Here is a 24,208-nt window from a genome sequence, read left to right on the forward strand (position 1 = left end):
TTGACTGAAAGGAGTATTTGCTATAGTTCATCATATAAGTTCAGGGGTGAACATTAGTGCTTGTAGTGTTGAATTTTGACCCACCCTAGTATATGTAATTCGATCTTTGTACAACTATACAGCAAGCCTGACCAAATTAGGAATTCCAAACATAGATCATGCTCCCTGATTGTGTGTGGGTGGCTTCGATTTACTTCAATTGTTTCTGCTTTGTCAATACCCACGATGGCAGCACAATGTGTGGTTAGTATCCAAAAGGGAATGTTTTCTTATTGGAGGAACACTAACAAAGCCTTATCATACTACATCAGTGGTTTATAGTACTTTAGGAAGTTATGTTAGAACAAAAGTTTCAAAGGAGTTTATTTATTTATTTATTTTCGAGCAAACATCCATGTGGTAATCCTTTTATAAAGCATAAAGTGAACCAAGATTGAAAAAAAAAAAAAAAAAAAGGATGGTCTAAATGTCAGCTCCATCAATTCTTTGAAAGCTTCATTGACAAATGTAGTTCTATCTGACGTCATCGTATTAACTGTTGAACATTAACTATCTGTTTGCTCACTGCAGTTTTGTCTCCCCCTCCGTGAACTTTGTACTTTGCCTTTAAATTGAAATCTGATCAGTAGCCACTGTCTTCCTCACTCCTGCTCTACTCTCCAATGCTTTCGGCCCTTATTTTCATGTCTGCACTATAGTTAGCTAAATTTAGTCATTTGAATTTAGAACATATTTCAAACCCACTACTTTTTTAAGTGTAAAATATGAAGCTTTTCTATCTTGCGCTGCTGCTCTGTTCATCTGGAACTCGTTTTTTGGCTCTTGGAGGTAAGGTTTCTGATTTCTCTATTTCTGTGTCCTATGAGATCGCTGCAGGTCCCACCTGAGTTGGCCGTTGCCCTGGCGACGCCTAAACGCCTAGCAGTCTGTCCGTCATGATATATGAATGTATGATAGAGAGATAACACATCGTTCTTGGGATAAATATTCCGGCAGAAATCCGAGGCTTTCCGAATTACGAATGTGACTTCAATTCCTCCGTTTGTAATTTTTTTTGAATCCGCAAATTGCCAATAAATGTTGCATCTTCCATGCCAATTGAAAATCACCGTCGGCTTTGTATCGTGACGTCTGTTCAGTTACCGTTTAGTATTTCTAATGGCGAAGCAATGGACGTTTTGATTAAGGAAGGATGGACATTTTGCGAAGCAAAGCGCAGTCGATATGGCATTTCGATTTCCCTTCGTGCGACCTGGAACATGGACTCGTACATGGAGCATCCCCGAAATATAAAGTGAAAAATTGAAATTGCATTAATTGATGTTATGATTGTAGTTTGAAAATACAAGAGAGCAAAACATGTTGCGACATGTCGACGTCGTCCTATTGAAGATCGAATGTGGTCTGACCGATTGTTATTGATGCAGCCACAGACTACAATGGCACTCAGTAGAGAGCATACCTCCACCTGGTTGGCCATACCACTCAATGGTGAAAAATCACTTAAAAATTAAATAATTCTCATATTCGAATCCATGTTCAGATCTTTACCAAAATCGAAACGATTAGTCCTTGTCTGACACCCAACGTCTCCACCAGGTTTCGTCCAAATCCGTCCATAGCTTTTTGAGATATCCTGCTATGTATTGTTTTTGGCCTGATCTCCCAATGTTGAAGAATCACTTAAATTAAAAAAATAATCATCATATCCGAATCCATATTCAGATCTTCACCAAAATACAATCGATTCTTCCTTGTCACACACCCAACCGGTCCACCAGGTGTTGTCCAAATCCGTCCATAACTTTTTGAGATATCCTGCTATGTATTGTTTTTGGCCCGATCTCCCAATGTTGAAGAATCACTTTAAAAAATAAATAATCCTCATATCCGAATACATATTCAGATCTTCACCAAAATATAATCGATTCGTCCTTGTCACACACACAATCTGTCCACCAAGTTTCGTCCAAATCCATCCACAACTTTTTGAGATATCCTGCTATGTATCGTTTTTGGCCCCATCTCCCAATGGTGAAGAATAACTTAAAAAATTCTAGTAGCCGGATCCGAATCCGGATCTTCACCAAAATATAATCATTTTGTCCTTGTGACATACGCGGCATCTCTGCCAAATTTTGTTCGAATCCGTCAACAACCTTTTGAGATATTTTGTTCACAAACAGACAGACAAACAGAAACAGACAGGGGTGAAAACATAACCTCCATCCACCTTTGTTGGCGGAGGTAACAAGCCCGAGATCTTTTCATACACCGAGGTCAAAAATGAAATGCTACTGTTACGTGGTCCTCCCGGTAACTACCTGGTCTTGGTGACCCCCGGACCGTGGGAGGGACCCCGCCAGAAAGATATATGGTTTATACGCTTTCGTAACGCAATCAATATGAATTCCGGTCAAGAAGAAACCCCACACCAAGGATCCGGAATAATCAATAATATATTCACTGAGCAATCAACAACCCTCAACAATGCACAATCAATATTACAACCATGTGAACTCATCTACACAAACTCTAAGATGGCCATCTTAATCTTATACATTCCTCACGTGAGCCCCACTCCTGACTCCCTCCGTGGTCAATGTCTCTCCTCTCCGCACACGGGCGGTTGAACGAGCCCCGGGCGGACGTGCTCTAAACGTGCCGTCTCGGACTGGGGCCGCGGCTGCAGCGCACCTCCTTGCCAAGCCACGGGGCAAACCCAGCGCGGCGTCCAACGTGCGCGAGGCCCCAAGTGCGACTCTTACGCGTCCTTGTAGATGGGCAAAAACCCAGCGCGGCTTCCGACGCGAGCGAGGCCCAACGTGCGGACCCGTACGCGTCTTTGTAGACGGGGCAAAACCCAGCGCGGCTTCCGACGCGAGCAAGGCCCAACGTGCGGACCCGTACGCGTCTTTGTAGACGGGGCAAACTGTCCCGGACGCTTGGTTTCGTGCACGAACTCACAGTGACTGGACGTGTCCAAAGGTATTTACCGCCCAGGTAACTCCTCTCGCCAGACGTTTCACAACGGCGCGTTTTCCGCGCAGCGTAAGGTCGATTCCACCTTCTCGTCGTCGCGGGGCGAGGAAAAAGAAGCCCCGTCCTTTTTTCTCCTCGTGTCTTTTTTCCTCCGTTTCCCGTCACTTCCGCTTCCGGCCACTTCCGTTTCCTGCCACTCTTTCAGAAGGGCTCCTGACCCTCCAACCACAACAACTACACAACAACTTAATATACTACACACGGAAGCAAACACCTGCATGGTAATTCACATACATTCACATAAATATGTAACACTACCAATTAAGGCAAAGCGAGCACACAACAGCATGGTTTTAAGAGAAAGATGTTATAAATTGGCTTGTTTTGGTATTCCTACATGAACACACAGTTCGTGATGTTGCGATACCATTTTCAAGATACAATTTTCAAATTCGGTATGGTGTTTGATTTTCAAAACTGAAAGCATCACCAACTGCCATCGCTTCTCATTGAGCAAGGTTTGGGTCCACTGTTTCGACCACTCGTGAAATCAACCAAAACATAGACTTGCAATGATTCATCATCATGTACCATGCTACGAAGCGTCTCTTTAGCCGTCGGTTTTGGCGATGGTCACTTTTGCCGTCGGTTTTGGCAATGGTCGGTTTTGCCATCAGTTTTGGCGATGGCGTCGGTTTGGTGATGGTCGGTTTTGCTTCGGGTTTGCTTCAGTTTTGGCGATGGTTGGTTTTGTTTTGGTTTTGGTGATGGTCGGTTTCTCTGTCGGTTTTGGTGATGGTCAGTTTCTCTGTCGGTTTTGGTGATGGTCGGTTTTGGAGATTGTCGGTTTTGGTGATGGTCGGTTTTGGTGATGGTCGGTTTTGGTGATGTTCGGTTTGGCCGTCAGTTTTGGCGATGGCCGGTTTTGCCATCAGTTTTGGCGATGGTCGGTTTTGCTTCGGTTTTGGCAATGGTCGGTTTTGGAGATGGTCGGTTTTGGAGATGGTCGGTTTTGGTGATGGTCGGTTTTGGAGATGGTCGGTTTTGGTGATGGTCGGCTTTGGTGATGGTCGGTTTTGCTTCGGTTTTGGTGATGGTCGGTTTTGGAGATGGTCGGTTTTGGTGATGGTCGGTTTTAGTGATGGTTGGTTTTGGCGATGGTCGGTTTGGCCGTCAGTTTTGGCGATGGCCAGTTTTGCCATCAGTTTTGGCGATGGTCGGTTTTGCTTCGGTTTTGGCGATGGTCGGTTGTGGAGATGGTCGGTTTTGGTGATGGTCGGTTTTGGTGATGGTCGGCTTTGGTGATGGTCGGCTTTGGTAATGGTCAGCTTTGGTGATGGTTGGTTTTGGCGATGGTTGGTTTTGGAGATGGTCGGTTTTGCTGATGGTCGGTTTTGGTGATGGTTGGTTTTGGCGATGGTCGGTTTTGCCGTCAGTTTTGGTGATGGCCGGTTTTGCAGTCGGTTTGGTGATGGTCGGTTTTGCTTCGGTTTTGGCGATGGTCGGTTTTGTTTTGGTTTTGGTGATGCTCGGTTTTGGAGATGGTCGGTTTTGGTGATTGTTGGTTTTGGCGATGGTCGGTTTTGCTTCGGTTTTGGCGATGGTCTGTTTTGGAGATGGTCGGTTTTGGTGATGGTCGGTTTTGGTGATGGTCGGCTTTGGTGATGGTCGGCTTTGGTGATGGTCGGCTTTGGTAATGGTCAGCTTTGGTGATGGTTGGTTTTGGCGATGGTTGGTTTTGGAGATGGTCGGTTTTGCTGATGGTCGGTTTTGGTGATGGTTGGTTTTGGCGATGGTCGGTTTTGCCGTCAGTTTTGGCGATGGCCGGTTTTGCAGTCGGTTTGGTGATGGTCGGTTTTGCTTCGGTTTTGGCGATGGTCGGTTTTGTTTTGGTTTTGGTGATGGTCGGTTTATGAGATGGTCGGTTTTGGTGATTGTTGGTTTTGGCGATGGTCGGTTTTGCCATCAGTTTTGGCGATGGCCGGTTTTGCAGTCAGTTTAGTGATGGTCGGTTTTGCTTTGGTTTTGGCGATGGTCGGTTTTGTTTTGGTTTTGGTGATGGTCGGTTTCTCTGTCGGTTTTGGTGATGGTCGGTTTTGGAGATGGTCGGTTTTGGTGATGGTCGGTTTTGGTGATGGCTGGTTTTGGTGATGGTCGGTTCTGCTATCGGTTTTGCCGTCGGTTTTGGCGATGGTCAGTTTTTTCGTCGGTTTTGGTGATGGTCGGTTTTTACTGTCGGTTTTGGTGATGGTCGGTTTTGGTGATGGTCGGTTTTGGAGATGGTCGGTTTTGGCGATGGTTGGTTTTGCCGTCAGTTTTGGCGATGGCCGTTTTTGCAGTCGGTTTGGTGATGGTCGGTTTTGCTTTGGTTTTGGCGATGGTCGGTTTTGTTTTGGTTTTGGTGATGGTCGGTTTCTCTGTCGGTTTTGGTGATGGTCGGTTTTGGAGATGGTCGGTTTTGGTGATGGTCGGTTTTGGTGATGGTTGGTTTTGGCGATGGTTGGTTTTGCCGTCAGTTTTGGCGATGGCCGGTTTTGCAGTCGTTTTTGTGATGGTCAGTTTTGCTTCGGTTTTGGCGATGGTCGTTTTTGTTTTGGTTTTGGTGATGGTCGGTTTCTCTGTTGGTTTTGGTGATGGTCGGTTTTGGAGATGGTCGGTTTTGGTGATGGTCGGTTTCTCTGTTGGTTTTGGTGATGGTCGCTTTTGGCGATGGTCGGTTTTAGTGATGGTCGGTTTTGGGGATGGTTGGTTTTGGCGATGGTGGGTTTTGGCGATGGTCGGTTTTGCTTCAGTTTTGGTGATGGTCGGTTCTGCCATCGGTTTTGCCGGCGGTTTTGGCGATGGTCAGTTTTTCCGTTTGGTTTGGTGATGGTCGGTTTTGCTGTCGGTTTTGGCGATGGCCAGTTTGGCCGTCAGCTTTGGCGATGGTAAGTTTTGCCCTCAGTTTTGGCGATACTCAGTTTGACGTCCGTTTTAGCTATGGTCAGTTTTTCCATCGGATTTGTCGATGGTTGGCTTTGACGTCGGTTTTGTTTATTGTCGGTTTTGCTTTGGTTTTGGTGATGGTCAGTTTTGCTTCAGTTTTGGCGATGATCAGTTTTGCTTCGGTTTTGGCGATGGTCAGTTTTGCCATCAGTTTTGGTGATGGTCGGTTTTGCCGCGGTTTTGGCAATGGTCAGTTTTTCCATCAGCTTTGGCGGTGGTTGGTTTTGCTTTGGTTTTGGCGATGGTCGGTTCCTCTATCGGTTTTGGTGATGGTCGGTTTCTCTATCGGTTTTGGTGATCGTCGGTTTTGGTGATCGTCGGTTTTGGCGATGGCCGGTTTTGGCGATGGCCGGTTTTGGCGATGGTCGGTTTTGGTGATGGTCAGTTTTGCATAGATTTTGGTGATGGTCGGTTTTGCCGTCAATTTTGGCGATGGTCAGTTTTGCTTCGGATTTGGTCATGTTCGATTTTGCTGTTGGTTTTGGTGATGGTCGGTTTTGCTTCGGTTTTGGTGATGGTCGGTTTTGTTTCGGTTTTGGCGAACGTCAGTTTTGCCGTCGGATTTGGTGATGGTCAGTTTTGCCATCAATTTTGGTGATGGTCAGTTTTGCCTTTGGTTTTGGTGATGGTCGGTTTTGCCGTATGTTTTGGTGATGGTGGGTTTTGCCTCAGTTTTTGTTAATGGTCAGTTTTGCCTAGGTTTACATGATGGTGGGTTTTGCTTCTGTTGTTCTTGATGATCGGTTTTGCTTCGGTTTTGGTAATGGACGGTTTTGCCGTCGGTTTTGGTGATGGTCAATTTTGCCGTCGGTTTTGGTGATGGTCGGTTTTGCTTCGGGTTTGGTGATGGTGGGTTATGCTTGGCTTTTGGTGATGGTTGGTTTTGCTTTGGTTTTGGTGTTGGTCAGTTTTGCCGTTGGTTTTGGTGATGGTCGGTTTTGCTTCGGTTTTGGTGATGGTCGGTTTTGCTTCGGTTTTGGTGATGGTCGGTTTTGCTTCGGTTTTGGTGATGGTCGGTTTTGCGAACATCAGTTTTGCCGTCGGTTTTGGTGATGGTCGGTTTTGGTGATGGTTTGTTTTGCCGTCGATTTTGGCAATGGTCAGTTTTGTCTCGGTTTTGGCGATGGTCGGTTTTGCTTGACTTTAGCGATGATCAGTTTTGCCGTCGATTTTGGAGATGGTCAGTTTTACCATCAGTTTTGGCGATGCAGTTTCCTTCCCAGGGTTGCAAACCTTGGCAGGTCGCCACTCCAACAAAGAGACAATAATTAGTCAGGTTTAATTTTTTAAGATAAATATTTAAAGTTTATTCTGACCTTCATTTCCTTTTTTCAGCTCAAACTTTGGGCCCCCGCTTTCAGACACATCATGTGTATGTGTACAAGTATGTTGGCACGGCTGAAACACTGCGCATTCGTGGAACAAGTGAGCAGAATGCAGGAGTAGGAATGACTACACGAGCTAGGCTCAATGTGGCCTGGGAGAAAGAAGGAGAACAACTCGTGCGTCTTCAGGTGAGTGTTTTTAGGTTTTATTTCTCTGGAGACCGAACCACATGGAATTGCAGGAAGCATAGCTTTCTTATTATATAACAGTATGTATGTATGTATGTATGTATGTATATATATGTACTGTATATGTATATATATATACTGTGTTCAAAAAGTATCCGACCTTCATTTATCGTGCGTAAAAAAAAAGAAGCTAGGGAGGCGTTGATTGGTGCACGTATGTAGGCGATCCTAATGCGCACGCGTGAATTTTTTCCCACCTGCAGAAGCTGTCATTCGACGGCAGACCGCCGATGAGTGAGGACATGTAAGTGAGCGCCGTCGGATTTTCGTTTTTGACAAAATGACGGAAAAACTTGAACAACGCTACTGCATCAAATTTTGTGTAAAGCTTGGCGATTCCCAAGTGGAAACGATCCGCAAGATTCAACACCGTTCATTCCATTATGAAGGAGGATTTGGGCTTCAGGAGAATCTCAGCGAAGTTCGTACCAAAGCTGCTAACGATTGAGCAGAAGCAACTCCGTTTGGAGATCGCACAGGACATGCTGGAGACTGTGAACAACGATCCCAGCTTCCTCAACACAGTGATCACTGGCGATGAGTCCTGGGTTTATGGGTACGACCCAGAAACCAAGTTGCAGTTTTGATGCAAGTTTGATGAAACACAAAATTTGATGCAGTAGCGTTGTTCAAGTTTTTCCGTCATTTTGTCAAAAACGAAAATAAGATGCTCACTTACATGTCCTCACTCATCGGCGGTCTGCCGTCGAATGACAGCTTCTGCAGGTGGGAAAAAATTCACTCGTGCGCATTAGGATCGCCTACATACGTGCACCAATCAACGCCTCCCTAGCTTCTTTTTTTTTTACGCACGAAAAATAAAGGTCGGATACTTTTTGAACACACTACGTATATATATATATATCTGTGCAGTGTCTGTCTTGTGTTGTCTTGTCTTGTCACTGAACTACTTTCTCAAACTTTTGTGAAATCGTACCAAACTTCTGGTATGCACATATCTCTCCCGTCGGTATGTCCTAAGGGTATTTTGAAAAAATTTCCAATTTGTTTTTTTGGAATTTTCTGGGGAATTTTTTTTTTTCAACTTCAATTGTTTATAAAATGTGATATCACGTATATGACAAATACATTTGTGCAAAATAATTGTATGAATTATGATTGGTTTAAACCATGACAAAACGGCAACTCAGGTACAGTCATTTATCTACATACAGACTTGGCATTTAATATGGAATATTTTTTTTGTGGGGGTGAACTTACTTTTCAAGATGTCTTAGAACCAAAAGTTCATTGGAATTATGTTGAAATTATTCTAGATTTTGTTAATGTAACCTTTAAAAGAAACAAAAAACACATTTGCCATTTCGAAACAAATAAATTGATCCTTGAAAGTGATGTAAACTGATATCGAACTCAATTCATGGACAGTACTGTGTTAAACTTCTGTACGTTTTCCAGAAGTATCTCTTTATTTTGCACATTAGCCAAATTTTTTTTTAACAAAAACAAAAGTTAAATTACGAATGGGATTACGGACAGTAAAATTACAGTTCAGTACTTCGTGTAACCCCCACGAGCATTCAGGAGAGCACGTACACGTTGAGGCATGCTGTTCACGAGATTTGCCAAGGTTTGAACAGGAATCGCTTGCCATGCAGTGACAATAGTCTGCTGCAATCACGCACAGAGGTCAGCTACTGGTCCAAGTGGTCGATTTGACACGTTAATTCTCCCCACAAGTTCTCTATCGGATTCATATCCGGGGACATGGCAGGCCACTCCATATGCTCTACACCACAGTCAGCAAGAAAGTGTTGGATCACGCGAGCACGATGAGGCCGTGCATTGTCATCTTGGAAGACAAAGTTTCCTCGAAAGGCTGCACGAGCAAATGGAAGCAATGTTTCTTCAAGAATGGCCCTGTACTTGAACTGGTTCAGGTTTCCATTCAGAACAACCAGGTCAATTTTTCCCCCTGCATGAAAAGCAGCCCAAACGGTCACACCACCACCTCCAGCTTGGACTCTTGGCACTATACAATCTTTGTTGTAGGCTTCATGCACTTGTCTGCACAGTCGGACGCGGCCATCTTGAGGATAGACCAGAAATCTAGACTCGTCACTGAAGATCACGTGATTCCAGTGTCCTGGCTGCCATTGACGGTGCTCTCTGGCCCACTGCAATCGGCGCTGGTGGTGTTGTCTGGTCAGGCGTGGCTTTCTCAGGGGACGCCTGGCACGATAGCCTGCTTGAACCAGTCGTTGGTTGACTAGCCTTCTGGATACAGGCACATTTGTCAGTTGCTGCCACTCAGCCTTAAGCCGATTAGCTGACTTGGTACGGCCATTGCGGACTAACCGGTGCAGCTGGTGATCATCCCTCCTTGTGGTTCTGCGGGGACGTCCTGGCCTCGGTATTGGAGTAGGGACACCCCTCTGAGCTTTTCGTTTCAGGATCTTTGACACCTGACCTTGAGTGATGCCATACTGCCGAGGAATAGCACGCTGTTTCATGCCGTAATTTCGTAAAGCCACCACTCCATGACAAACAGCATTGTCGAGTTGACGGACCATCTCCAGAGGAAGCGGCAATAACTTTTGGAGACGTGCAGCAGTTGTTTTCCACTAATACAGAACGCAACAACCCTTGTATACCCGACTGTGAAGCCAATCATCAAATGCACCTGTCTGTACATTTTGCCATGCCACCTGTGATATAATCCTGTTGTTGACTTCTTGCTGCGACAGACAATCAGTGACATGGTTCTTTCAACAAATAAATCACCAAAGTGTAAAAGAAACTCACCAGATTGATATACTGAGTTAAGAAAGTAAACCCAAGTCAAGAAAAAAAAAATTCCGTATTAAATGCCAAGTCTGTATCTACACATCTGGGCGGTGTCTGTGTTGTCACTTAACGACTCCCTCAAACTTTTGTTTCTGTGGTTGTGAAGTGTTTTTAATAACGTTGTGGTGTTTTTAAATCACATGGTGGTGAGGTGTTTTGATTTACATGGTGGTGAGGTATTTATAATTACGTGGTGGTGAGGTGTTTTAAATGATGTGGTGGTGAGGTGTTTTGAATTAGTTGGTGATGAAGAGTTTTGAATGATGTGGTGGTGAGGTGTTTTGAATTACTTGGTGGTGAGGTGTTTTTAAATGACGTGGTGGTGAGGTGTTTTTAATTTCGTGGCTGTGAGGTGTTTTTATTACGTGTTTCATGGCTGTGAGGTGTTTTAATTTTGTGGTGGTGAGGTGTTTTTAATACGTGTTTTATGGCTGTGAGGTGTTTTTATTACGTGTTTTATGGCTGTGAGGTGTTTTTAATTTTGTGGTGGTGAGGTGTTTTTATTACGTGTTTTATGGCTGTGAGGTGTTTTTAATTTCGTGGTGGTGAGGTGTTTTTATTACGTGTTTTATGGCTGTGGTGTTTTTAATTTCGTGGTGGTGAGGTGTTTTTATTACGTGTTTTATGTTTGTGAGGTGTTTTTATTACGTGTTTTATGGCTGTGAGGTTTTTTAATTTTGTGGTGGTGAGATATTTTTATTACGTGTTTTATGGCTGTGAGGTGTTTTTATTACTTGTTTTATGGCAGTGAGGTGTTTTTAATTTTGTGGTGGTGTGTTTTTATTACGTGTTTTATGGCTGTGAGGTGTTTTCAATTTCGTGGTGGTGAGGTATTTTTATTACGTGTTTTATGGCTGTGAGGTGTTTTTATTACGTGTTTGATGGCTGTGAGGTGTTTTTATTACGTGTTTGATGGCTGTGAGGTGTTTTTAATTTAGTGATGGTGAGGTGTTTTTATTATGTGTTTTATGGCTGTGAGGTGTTTTTAATTTCGTGTTTTATGGCTGTGAGGTGTTTTTAATTTCGTGTTTTATGGCTGTGAGGTGTTTTTATTACGTGTTTTATGGCTGAGGTATTTTTAATTTTGTGGTGGTGAGGTATTTTCATTACGTGTTTTATGGCTGTGAGGTGTTTTTATTCCGTGTTTGATGGCTGTGAGGTGTTTTTAATTTCGTGATGGTGAGGTGTTTTTATTATGTGTTTTATGGCTGTGAGGTGTTTTTAATTTCGTGTTTTATGGCTGTGAGGTGTTTTTATTACGTGTTTTATGGCTGAGGTGTTTTTAATTCCGTGGTGGTGAGGTATTTTCATTACGTGTTTTATGGCTGTGAGGTGTTTTTATTACGTGTTTGATGGCTGTGAGATGTTTTTATTACGTGTTTGATGGCTGTGAGGTGTTTTTATTACGTGTTTGATGGCTGTGAGGTGTTTTTAATTTTGTGGTGGTGAGGTGTGTTATTACATGTTTTATGGCTGTGACGTGTTTTCAATTTCGTGGTGGTGAGGTGTTTTCAATTTCGTGGTGGTGAGGTGTTTTTAATTTTGTGGTGGTGAGGTGTTTTTATTGCATGTTTTATGGTTGTGAGGTGTTTTAAATTACTTGGTGGTGAAGTGTTTTGAATTACTCGGTGGTGAGGACTTCATATAAATTTTTTTTTTTAAACGCATCGCCGCATCAATTCTGGAACTTTGGTCTGACCAAAGACCAGCAATATTTTTTTTCGGCCTAATCGATTTTAGTTCGAATTTAAAAGAATGTATTTTTTTTTAGATCAAAAGGATAAAGGTCAAGGTTGCATGAAATCGTTAATTTTCATCTGATTGACCTGAAATTAAGAATCTGCATATTGGGTCACTGAATTGCTTCACCAATCAAATCAAGAAGCTCATTGTTTTTTTTAGATCAAAAGGTCAAGGTCGCATAAAATCGTCATTTGGTTTTTGTTCGTGTTTGCATGTTGGGTCATTGAATTGGTTTACCAATAAAATGCGAGAAGCCAATCTCTCTGTGTTCCCACCTTACCCAGTCGAACCCAACTGCTCCTGGACTCTGTGTCCTTCTCTCCTGACAAGGTGGAGAAGTTTTTGTCAAACCTCGACTCTGATTCTGCAACTGGACCAGACGGCATCAGCCCACGGGTCCTAAAATCCTGCTCTGCTGCTCTATCTCACCCTCTCTCTGTTCTTTTCACCCTCTCTTTTGCTCAAGGTCATCTGCCAGAATCTTGGAAATCACCAAACATTACCGCTTTACACAAAAAAGGTGCAAAAACAGATCCTTGCAACTACAGACCAATTAGCCTGCTCCCAATTATCAGCAAAGTCATGGAATCCATCATAGCTTCAGATATCAAATCCTTCCTCTTCGCCAATGGCTTGATCTCCGATCATCAATTTGGATTCAGACCAGGCCATTCTACTCTGGACATGCTGCTTCTGCTGTCTCAACAATGGATGGAGGTCCTCAATGCCAAACAGGAAATCAGAGCTGTCTCCCTCGCTTTCGATACGATCAGAGCTTGCCTTGCCTTCGATTCAGACCAATATCACGTGCCTTCGATACGGTCTGGCACCCAGCTCTGCTCACCAAACTCTCCTCCTATGGTATCCATGGAAATCTCCACACATGGCTTGCGGACTTCCGCTCTGGTCATCGTCGACGTGTGGTCCTGAATGGATTTCTCTCATCTCCCCTTCCTGTTCAGGCTGGAGTTCCCCAAAGCAGTGTTCTGGGCCCTGTGCTTTTTCTGGTCTTCATCAATGATCTCTCCGGCTCTCTGGAAAATCCTCTCTATCTCTTTGCTGATGACTCCACTCTCTGCCGTTCAATTCCTCATCCCTTAGATCGGCAGTCTGCAGACTCTTCACTCTCTGCAGACCTGGACAAAATCACAGACTGGTCAAACAAGTGGAACATGTCTTTGAATCCTGACAAATCTCACACTCTTACTATGTCTCTCCGAAAAGACTGACTGGAAAACCCTCCCATCTACTTTCGCAACAATCCCCTCCAAGAAGTTCTGTCGCTCAATCTTTTGGGTCTCACTATCTGCCATCATTTCCAAGCAGGCCTCCAAAGCCAGTCACCGACTGGGCATCCTCCATCATGCAAAGTCCTTCCTTGGCACACCTGAGCTCCTCACCACATACAAGGATTTCATCAGCATCTCAATGGAATACTGTTCCCCCCTCTGGGTCGGTGCTCCTGCCTCACACCTAGCTTGGCTTCACGCTGTTGAAACCAAAGCTTTCTGAATCATTGGAATCTCCTGCGATGAAGTTAACTCCGAGGGCATTTCTCTCACTCACCGCAGGCTGGTTGGTGGTCGTTTTGTCTTCTGCCGACTCCTCACTGGCCTTGCTCCCCCAGCTCTCTATGTGCTCTGTCCCCCAAATATTCCACAGGTCACACAAAATCTGCCAGTAACCCTCTTATGGTTAAACTGCCAAAATCTAGGCTCTCTGCTCACCTTCACTCTTTCATTCCCCTTTTCTCTCGCCTCTGGAACAAACTCCCCCTCTCCCTTCAATCCCACTCCTCCCTCCAGGTCTTTAAAACAGCTGTTCACCACGATCTCCTATCTTCCCCCATCCAAAACCTTGATCTTTTCTACCCCCGTTAATTCACCCCAGATACACTTTTTTGAAATTCCAACTTCTTTCCTGGAAGTCCTTGCAGTGCCCATATGTTTTATACCTCTCCCACCTCCACCCATGCCCTCTCCCTCCCACAGTTCTCTCGATGTCCCTGCTCTCAAATGTTGTTTGTGTCCTTCCCCCTCTCTCCCCATCTTGTCTACCGCTCCCCTTATTTTGTGTTTTATGTGTCGGTTTGACCTTTTGTGTGGTTATTGTTAGCTCTTTCACGAGCCTCGATCTTGTATACAAAAAAAATAATAATAATAATTGCTTTGAGGTCAAAAGGTCAAAGTTCAAGTCCACAAAATGGTTGATTTCCATCTGATTGACTTGAAATTTGAGCCGTGTTTGCATGTTAAGTCACTGAAGCCTACTGCTTTTGAGGTCAAAAAGTCATGCTCCCCTAAAATCATCAATTTTTTTGTTATTTTCTTTGGCCGTTTTTGTCATATTTAACATAAAGAGGAAGAAGTCTGAATACAAAGCGAATCAGAATGGGCTTTGCATTTCCAGATGCTTTCTATTTTATATTTTGAATTATATTTCAAAACTCACCTTTTATTTGATACTAGCAGAAGTACCCGGCGTTGCCGGGTGGGGGAGTGGGGGAGAGGAGAGGGGGGAAGCGGGTGGGGGGATGGGGAGGAAGGGGGGGACGAGGGGAGGGGGAAGGAGGCAGGAGAGGAAGGGGGTTCATCACCTTTTCGTTCAATATATGCTGGTGAATGTGGCGTTTATCACGTTTTTGAGTGTGATGTCGATGCCGATCAGGAAGAAGAAGAAGCCTTACTACCAACTTCGTACACTTCTGGAATAGTTTGATTTATTTGTGTTCAAATGTCTGGTGATTGTTTTGTATTTATTTTTGCGAATGTGTACTTGTATATAACTGTCATTAATTTAAAAAGGCTTAGGGACTATCGAGCGATTTTTAGGCACTATCAGCAATATCGAGCGAAATCCAAAAAGGCGAACTTTTTTTTTCATCCTTTTTTTTTTTTGCCTAAAACACTCCCAGGCACTCACTGATGAACCTCTGAAAGTTTGACGAAGATCCGTTCAAAAATGGTGACACAGAGACACACAGACCAACATCTCTCTTATATAGTAGATTTTAAAGCTCACACTCTATACCTTTTTATGTAGCTGCTACATAATGGTGAAAGCAAATTAGCACAAAAACAAGTAGGAAGCAATGACATTGCTTAACACATTTGAACTGGTTGCCATGTGAGATTCCATTAGCTTTCATATTATCTGACATCTACTGCAGAAGACGGATTATTTCCAATACAGAAACTGGCTGCTATGAACGATGCCATGCATTGTTGCGCAGCAAACAGGTACCCCATTTATAATACACTGTCTTGCTTTGTGCTTTGAAGCCAGTTGCTGTATTTGACACAAAGTGGTTACTTTAGAAGGTTCCTGATTAATCATCATCACAATCATCATATCGTGCCATACTGTATGCAGAGCAATGGTACTGCCGAAACAGTTACTAGGCTACAATCCTGGCCAGGTACTCCACCTCAGGAAGTCAGGGCAGGAATTTAGAATTTGGTTATGGTGCCAGCGATTGGTTGACTACTCTTCCTGAAGGACACCGTGGGATCTTTAACGTCCACCAACTAATGCCGGCAGATGTGAATCCCAGTGTAAAGTCCATCCGAGGGACGGTACATCCGTGAAACACAGGAGTGACCGTTTAAAGCTGGGTCAGGGTTCGAACCCAGGCTGGACAGCTTAGAGGTGAGTGCATACCTCTACACCATCCTGCCAGCCCAGTTCCTGATGTTGTCAACAATCAATCTGCCAACAGCATTGGCGGCCATGAAGTATGAGAAGCATTTCCAATGTACCATATATCAACAGAAAATAGGAACATTATTAAACTGTCTGGCCACATCAAACAATTGGAAGGGGATGGTAGACAGATATGGCTATAAACTGTCTCTTATCAGTGGCTTATAAACTGTTTCAACTATGGCATTTCAAAACAAATGTGCAAGGCTGACGATGAGAGCTTGTAGCCTCTCTTTCCCCACCTAAATGTCATCCTCTACCTGGTGTAGACATCCAGAATCATACATGCTTGATGATCTTACAACAGACATACAGCATGTATTACCAATTAATATGTGCTTGGGTGCAGGATACAGTGGTAATTATTCCTGGGAGGACTATTGCATGATAACATCACATTTAAGTACAATTTTAGTATTCTTTTGAGAATGGGGGTTGGGGATGGTGAGGGGTTGAGGTGGAGATGGCAGGCATCATGGCCTAGATAGACTACAGGTATACACACTCACCTCTGACCTCAATCACCTGGATTCATATATCGGCCAAGCTATAAACTGTCATCCTGATGTTTCACATGTAAGGTACTTCAAAGTGATTTCAAGATAATACATCAATGTATCAATGTGTGTCGCATCCCTCATATGGATGTTACCATTCGTTGGTTGACAGTAAAGATCCCACCGTGTCCTTTGTGAAGACAAAGTGAGGTGTCCCCCACCCCAGGAACTAGTTAAAAAAAAATTCCCTGACTACCATTGGGAAGGTAAAGGCAAACCACTGAGTGTAATATTGGCCATGGAGCTGCCTTGGCAGTACTGAACCTACCTTCAGGTAGAGGACCAGACCGAAAAAGAAATGGGAGTTGGATACTTTCTTAACAACAACAACAGCATTCAACAGAAATCCCAAAATGGACAAAAATGACAAAGTAATGTATTCCTTCCTGATAGTTTTCATTACTAGTAACAAAATTATTATTTGGCCAAATTCGCCCATTTTTGGGATTGAAAGATTCATACAAATTAAGATGAAACCTGGTTGTTAAATTTAACTCTGCATTCTCTTCTCTTTAAAATAAAATATCATTATTATTTTTTCCACAAATATATACAACTGGTGAGGTACCCGTGCTGTGCATGGGTGGGAAGCCAAAAGCAAGCAAACAATGTGGAAACGGCGAATGGGAAACAATGAACCAATAAATTCCTCATTCTTGTGCCACCTTCAGTCAAACGTCAGACATTCACAGCCGGTTCGTGAAAGACTTGGGCAAAAAACGGCGAATTGGGAAACAATGAACCAATAAATTCCACATTCTTGTGCCACCTTCAGTCAAACGTCAGACATTGACAGCCGGTTCGTGAAGGACTGGCACAAAAAAACGTACCCTGTCTGAATATTTATATCCCCAGTCGATGGCGAATCTGCATATGGCGAATTCATGAATGACACGGTTAGAAAGTAGAAACCCTCACGTCATTTCTTCATTCATATTTGAACTCAATATCTACATTTTCATTCAAAACAGCATCATTCCAATCATAAATAAATACTACAACAAAACACAGTGTTAAATCACGATTGTGTCGAGATATTATCAAACCAGCCAATTGTCGTCATCTGTTAACTTCCGGATTTGGGAGCAGGTTTGTATTGAGTCAATTTCAAAATCATAATTTTATTGTGGAACTTATGAAACCTGCTACCTACCTTACAACATCCGCTGAGACCCAAAAACGTTTCACATGAGGTTTGGCGGGGGTAGCCCCAAAACTGAGGGAGTAGTTTGGGGACGGACTGGACAAACAGTCCTGTTTTATAATATGGATAATATAGATACTCCAAATTTTAAGACACAGCAGATAGCAACATGAAGGTAACTTATTACCAAAGATGATCACAATATCCTTAAAATGAAATACTGAAACGGTAATATTAATGACTGGAGTATTATAAAAAGACACAATTGCTTCTGTTATCACATTTCGCAAACCATAAAACATAGCAAATGTTAATCATTTTGGTGTCGATAACGAATGGAAGCAGGCACTCCGACAGATATCCAGGCAAGATTATTCACGTGATTGCAGGATGGAAGATGGAACATAAAAATGGAGCTTTGGAGTAAACACACAGAAGGGCTGAAGTCATACATTATAGATTGAACCATCAAGTTGTTTTATCATCAAATTAAAAACTCTCAAAGAGAATAACGAAAAAGGGAGTAAATCGGCTTGAGGTGAACACTACCACAAGTGCTCGGCATACAGTAACAGGATAGCTTGTTATCCAACATGGCCGACTCAGCACTCGTTGTCTATGTACCATGACATCTGAGAACCCTCTACATTGACATCTCTGCCCTCCCCCCGCCCCTCCAAAAAGAAAACGACAATGTGCGCTGCTGTAATTGACAAAGCTTGAAATATATTTATTTATTTTTATATATATTTATATTTATATATATATATATATAATTTTTAATAAACAATGTGTGATAGTGTGAGTGCTAGTGTGTATTAGGCTAGTGTGAGTTAGCTATGTACCATGACATCTGAGAACCCTCAACATTGACATCTTTGCCCTCCCCGCCTCCAAAAAAAGGCCAATGTGCGCTGCTGTAATTGACTAAGCTGGAAATATATATATATATATATATAATACTGTAGCGGCTACCGCTGGGTTTTCACAATCGCCTTGCACCTATCAAGGACGCGGAGCGATCACCATGCCGGGCTCGTCCAGGACGCCCGGGCAGGCTCGCCCTCAACTTGCCAGGCCGCAGCCAGGACGCTGGGCCACGCCCCCTCTCGCCTTTCCTGGGCAAACGCTCCGGGATAATATGTATATATATTGCTGCCCGATAAACGGGCTTTTTAGAGTGCCTGAGTGTTTGGTTTGATTAAAGCAACTCGGATGAATTCCAGCTTTTTGTCGCGTCCATTCTTCCGATCGACGTGGGAGCCCCAGCTCCTTCATTGGTGACCTACCGACATGGACACGGCAGTCGCCCTTAAAATGCCTACCTTCTGGGAGGCTCACGCGGCGGTTTGGTTCGCACAGGCGGATTCCCTGTTCGCCCTGCGAGGCATCACGGCCGACGACACCCGCTTCCACCATGTGGTAGCAGCGCTCGGTTCGGCCACCACGGCCCGCGCCCTGAGCCTCCTCGAGAGCCCGTCAGCCGCTGACAAATACGGCGCGATTAAGAAGCTTCTCCTCGATGCTTTCGTCCTCCCATCGGCGGAACGCGCACGGCGCCTGCTCGACCTGCCCGAGCTCGGCGACACGCGCCCTTCCGAGCGAATGGACTACATGCTTTCAGTGCTCGGCGAGCACTCTCCGGCATTCCTGTTCCGGGAGCTGTTCCTCCGTCAGCTGCCTAACCCGGTACGCCTCGCCCTGGCAAGCACGACGATCACAGATCCCCGGGCCCTTGCCAGAGAAGCCGACAAGATCTCCGCCGCAGGACAGCGCATCGCAGCGGCGACATGGGACCCACCGCCGTCTGACGCAACACCCATGGCGCCCGAGCACCCGGCACGGTCGACGACCGAACTGCCGACGCAATTGGCGGCGCTACACCGAGCCGACCACCTCCAGCACGACGACCGGGGCCTCCACCTGACCAAGCGTGGTGTTACTATCATGCCAGGTTCGGACAGAAGGCCCGGACATGCCGACCCCCGTGCACCTTTGGCAGGCCGGGAAACGGCCGGGCCGGCGTTCATTACCAGCCATGAGCGCCGGCCACACGGGCAACTTACTGTTCATCACGGATAAAACGTCCGGACGGCGCTTCCTGTGCGACACCGGCGCCCAACTGAGCGTCATACCCGCCTCTGACCAGGACAGGCAATCCGCAGTTTGCGGCCCCTCCTTGGTTGCGGCCAACGGATCGACCATCCGCACCTTCGGCCCGCGCAACGTCACCCTCTGCTTCGGCGGCCAATGCTTTGCTTGGACGTTTGTAACCGCAAACGTGCCCATGGCTCTGCTAGGCGCCGACTTCCTCTGCGCACACGGACTGCTGGTGGACGTCCAACGGCGTCGTTTAATCAACGCCGAAACCTTCAGCTCCCTGGTATGCACATTGAGCAGCTCCACACCGACCGAGCTGGCATGCGCCGTCCCGGCGGCGAACGAGTTTGCTCGCCTGCTCACGGAGTTCCCGGCCCTCACGCGGCCGACGTTTTCGGCCGTCGCAGTACGGCATGGGATCGAGCACCACATACCAACCACGGGCCCGCCGGTCTACGCCAGGGCCCGCCACCTCGACCCAGCCAAGCTCGCCATGGTGAAGGCCGAATTCGACGCGTTGGAGCACCTCGGCATCGTGCGGCGCTCCGATAGCGCGTGGGCCTCGCCACTGCACATCGTGCCAAAGCCGGGGGATGGATGGCGCCCGTGTGGCGACTACCGCCATCTCAATGACGCTACCACCCCCGACAGGTACCCGATCCCGCATATCCAAGACTTCTCCGCCCGTCTGGCGGGACGGGTCATTTTTTCGAAAATTGATCTCATACGGGGATATCACCAGGTACCTGTCAGGGCGGCCGACGTCCCTAAAACGGCAGTCATCACGCCGTTCAGCTTATTCGAATTCTTGCGGATGCCGTTTGGTCTCAAGAACGCGGCTCAGGCTTTCCAGCGCTTGATGGACGGCGTGCTGCGTGACCTGCCATTCCTTTTCGTTTACCTGGACGACATCCTCGTCGCCAGCACGTCCCGGGCCGAGCACCTCCTCCACCTCCGAACACTGTTCGGGCGCCTCAGCGAGCACGGCCTCATCGTCAACCCGGCCAAATGCCACTTCGGCACGACGGCCGTTGATTTTTTGGGCCACCACATCACCAAGAACGGGGCCGTGCCGCTGCCAACGGCCATCACCACGTTCCCGCGTCCCCGCACCATAAAGGCCCTGCAGGAATTCCTGGGAATGGTGAATTTTTATCACCGCTTCGTGCCCCGCGCTGCTCAACTCATGCGGCCCCTCTACGAAGCCCTCCGGGGCAAGCCGGCCAAGCACGACATCGCCTGGTCCGCAGCAATGGATGCGGCCTTCCAAAGCTCAATGCGGGCCCTCGCCGACGCAACACTGCTTGCTCACCCGGTGCTCAACGCTCCCATCGCCCTCACCACGGATGCCTCCGACTACGCGGTGGGCGCCGTACATGAGCAATGGGTGAACGGGGTTTGGCAGCCACTCGCTTTTTTCAGCCGGCAGCTCCGGCCGAACGAGCTCAAATACAGCACGTTTGACCGGGAGCTCCTCGGTCTACACCTGGCCGTCCGCCATTTCCGCCACCTCCTGGAGGGCCGACCTTTCATGGCGTTCGTCGACCACAAGCCGTTGGTTTACGCCATGGCCAAGGTCACGGAGCCGTGGTCGGCCCGCCAACAGCGCCACCTCTCCGCCGTGTCGGAGTTTACCACGGACATCCGGCACGTCGCCGGCAAAAACAACGCCGTGGCCGACTGTCTTTCCCGGGCCAGCGCGAACGCGGTCCACCTGGGCGTGGACTTTGCGCTTATGGCGGCGGACCAAACCACCGACACCACGGTGCAAGCCCTCCGGGCGGCGGACACGGGCCTCCGCCTGGCCGACATCCCCTTCGCGGACACTGTCCTGCTCTGCGACGTCTCCCAAGGCCAGCCTCGCCCCATCGTGCCCGTCACCTGGCAACGCCGCATCTTCGCCTCCCTCCACGGCCTTTCCCACCCGGGCCGGAAAGCTTCCCAGAAGCTGGTGTCGGCGCGATTCATCTGGCACGGCCTTCGTCGGGACGTCCGCGATTGGACCAGCACCTGCACGGCCTGCCAACGGGCCGAGGTCCACCGACACACCCAGGCCCCGCTGGCACCTTTCACCATGCCCGAACGACGTTTCGACCACGTCAACGTGGATCTGGTGGGCCCCCTCCCCCCGTCATGGGGGTTCACACACCTGCTCACCATGGTGGACAGGACCACCAGGTGGCCGGAGGCCGTTCCCCTCGTCTCCACCACCACCGCCGACGTGGCGCAGGCTTTCATCGCCACCTGGGTCGCCCGCTTCGGCGCACCGGCGGACATCTCGTCAGACCACGGACCACAGTTCACCTCCGAGCTGTGGGGCACGGTCGCCTGCAACCTGGGGGTCAAGCTCCACCGTACTACGGCCTACCACCCCCAAGCAAACGGGTTGTGCGAGCGATTCCACCGCTCCATGAAGGCCGCGCTCATGGCCGGCCTTCAAGACGGCGGTTGGGCCGACCGGCTGCCGTGGGTCCTTTTGGGCCTCCGCACGGCCCCCAAGGAGGACCTCCAGGCATCCACCGCCGAGCTTGTCTATGGCCAGGTGCTACGCGTCCCGGGCGAATTTGTGCCCGACGCTACCAGTCCCTGGTCCGCAGCTCACCAGCGCTCGGACCTCCAGGAGGCCGCCCGACGGTTTGCCCCCGTGCCAACATCCCACCACGGTGACCCCCAGTCCTACGTCCCCCCAGCACTTCGCACAGCGGAGTATGTTTTTGTGCGTCACGATGCACATCGGGGGCCACTCCGGCCGCCGTACGACGGGCCCTTCCGGGTGCTGCGACGGGACGACAAGTCGTTCGTCATCGACATCGGCGGCAGGTCGGACCGGATTGCGGTGGACCGCCTCAAGCCGGCGCACGTGGACGTCGACCACCCACCACGGGTGGCCCTTCTGCCGCGGCAAGGCCGCCCCCCATCCACGGTGCCCCCCACTCGACCGCCCACCACCACACCGGACCCCCTCCCACGACCCGCCAGGGGTCGCTTCGGCCGGGTCATCAGGACCCCCCTCAAATTGACCCTGCCGGTGCAAGTCGATTCTGGGAGGACGTGTGTAGCGGCTACCGCTGGATTTTCACAATCGCCTTGCACCTATCAAGGACGCGGAGCGATCACCATGCCGGGCTCATCCAGGACGCCCGGGCAGGCCCGCGCTCAACTTGCCAGGCCTCGGTCGGGACGCCCGGGCAGGTTCGCCCTCAACTTGCCAGGCCGCAGCCAGGACGCTGGGCCACGCCCCCTCTCGCCTTTCCTGGGCAAACGCTCCGGGATAATATGTATATATATTGCTGCCCGATAAACGGGCTTTTTAGAGTGCCTGAGTGTTTGGTTTGATTAAAGCAACTCGGATGAATTCCAGCTTTTTGTCGCGTCCATTCTTCCGATCGACGTGGGAGCCCCAGCTCCTTCAATACTATGTTATTGCGTAATAATGGCAGGAGTAACATTGTGACTTACCTCTTTCTCTCCACCAGCTGTTTGGAACTCGATTTAAAAGCAGCGCTGAGCAAAAACCTGAGACCCACAACAAGCCTTCAGCTCTGTTCGGCTCCTCCGGTTCCAAGGCCTTGCAGCAACCGATATTCTTCTTGTGGAGGCAAGGCAAGGTGAGCAGCCTTTTGCATCAAAGCACCTGCCATTCCGCCAACACTAATGATAAAAATGGAGAAATGAAAAGGGGCCACAGAAATTAAAAGTATAAAAAACAACTTCACTGATGGTAATTTGGTAGAACAATACCAAATTGAACAATACCAGTTTGGTAGAACAAGCCAGGACTACATTGAAATGGCAGAGTATAGTAAATTTGTCTATATTTTAGACCATTTCCAGTGTACATGGTCAGCCATTAAAATTCAGGCCTTGGAATTATTGCTCTGGCTATTTGTGCTTTAACAATAATTGGCAAAGGTTCGTTTATGACTTTATTTGGCATAATAATATAATGAGGCTTTGGTTACGCCATTTGAATGTCGTATAAGCGATGAGTGGTGCAAATGCAATTTATGTGGTGTTGGGGAAATAATGTATGCATCCATATCAGTGTATGCATCCAAACGGCTGATTGGAAAACATGATGTTTTATAGTCTGTCCCACAATATTTATTCGAGTTATTTTTGAAAAAAACAAGCCATATATTATTTTCCAGGAATCTGAAGATTTGCACACATTCTCAACTCAATGTGGGAAATCTGGTAACTACTGTGCCACGTCACATCGAAAATCGTTCTAGTATTTCTCTCGAAGTTGAACATTAAAAATGGCGTCGAATGAGGCAATTCAAGACAAGGATTACCAATTGCAAATTATCTAATGCTGGCAGACAGGATATCCAGATTACCGTCTATCCAAGGGACGGCACACACTGATGCCTATAGCACAGTCTGTGAGATACCAGGGTGACGGTTTATAGCTGGACCAAGGTTAGATGGCTCAGAGGTGAATGTACATCACTTTAGGTCACCCTGCCAGCCAGGATGTCTTACTTCGCATAAGGTGTCTAGAAAATATTTTCCTGACTCCCGTCGAGGGACTACCTGAAAATATGATATTTTATGTAGCTTAATAGTTACTAATTCTCAAATTACTTGTTGCCACAAGAGAATTGTCA

At 47.1% G+C, this 24,208-nt stretch overlaps 1 protein-coding gene across 1 annotated transcript in view; it reads left to right on the plus strand.

Moving 5' to 3' along the window:
* The first annotated feature begins 595 nt into the window (after window positions 1-595).
* Window positions 596-24,208, plus strand: part of LOC137415686 (microsomal triglyceride transfer protein-like) — a 295,927-nt gene continuing 272,314 nt past the window's right edge. The window contains exons 1-3 of the mRNA XM_078783199.1: window positions 596-828; window positions 7,303-7,481; window positions 23,072-23,203. Coding sequence (XP_078639325.1) covers window positions 765-828; window positions 7,303-7,481; window positions 23,072-23,203 — 375 coding nt within the window. The 5' untranslated portion in view covers window positions 596-764. The remainder of the gene's footprint in view (window positions 829-7,302; window positions 7,482-23,071; window positions 23,204-24,208) is intronic.

Source organism: Myxine glutinosa, chromosome 8, assembly GCF_964187855.1.
Source record: "Myxine glutinosa chromosome 8, kmMyxGlut1.1, whole genome shotgun sequence".
Lineage (NCBI taxonomy): Eukaryota > Metazoa > Chordata > Myxini > Myxiniformes > Myxinidae > Myxine > Myxine glutinosa.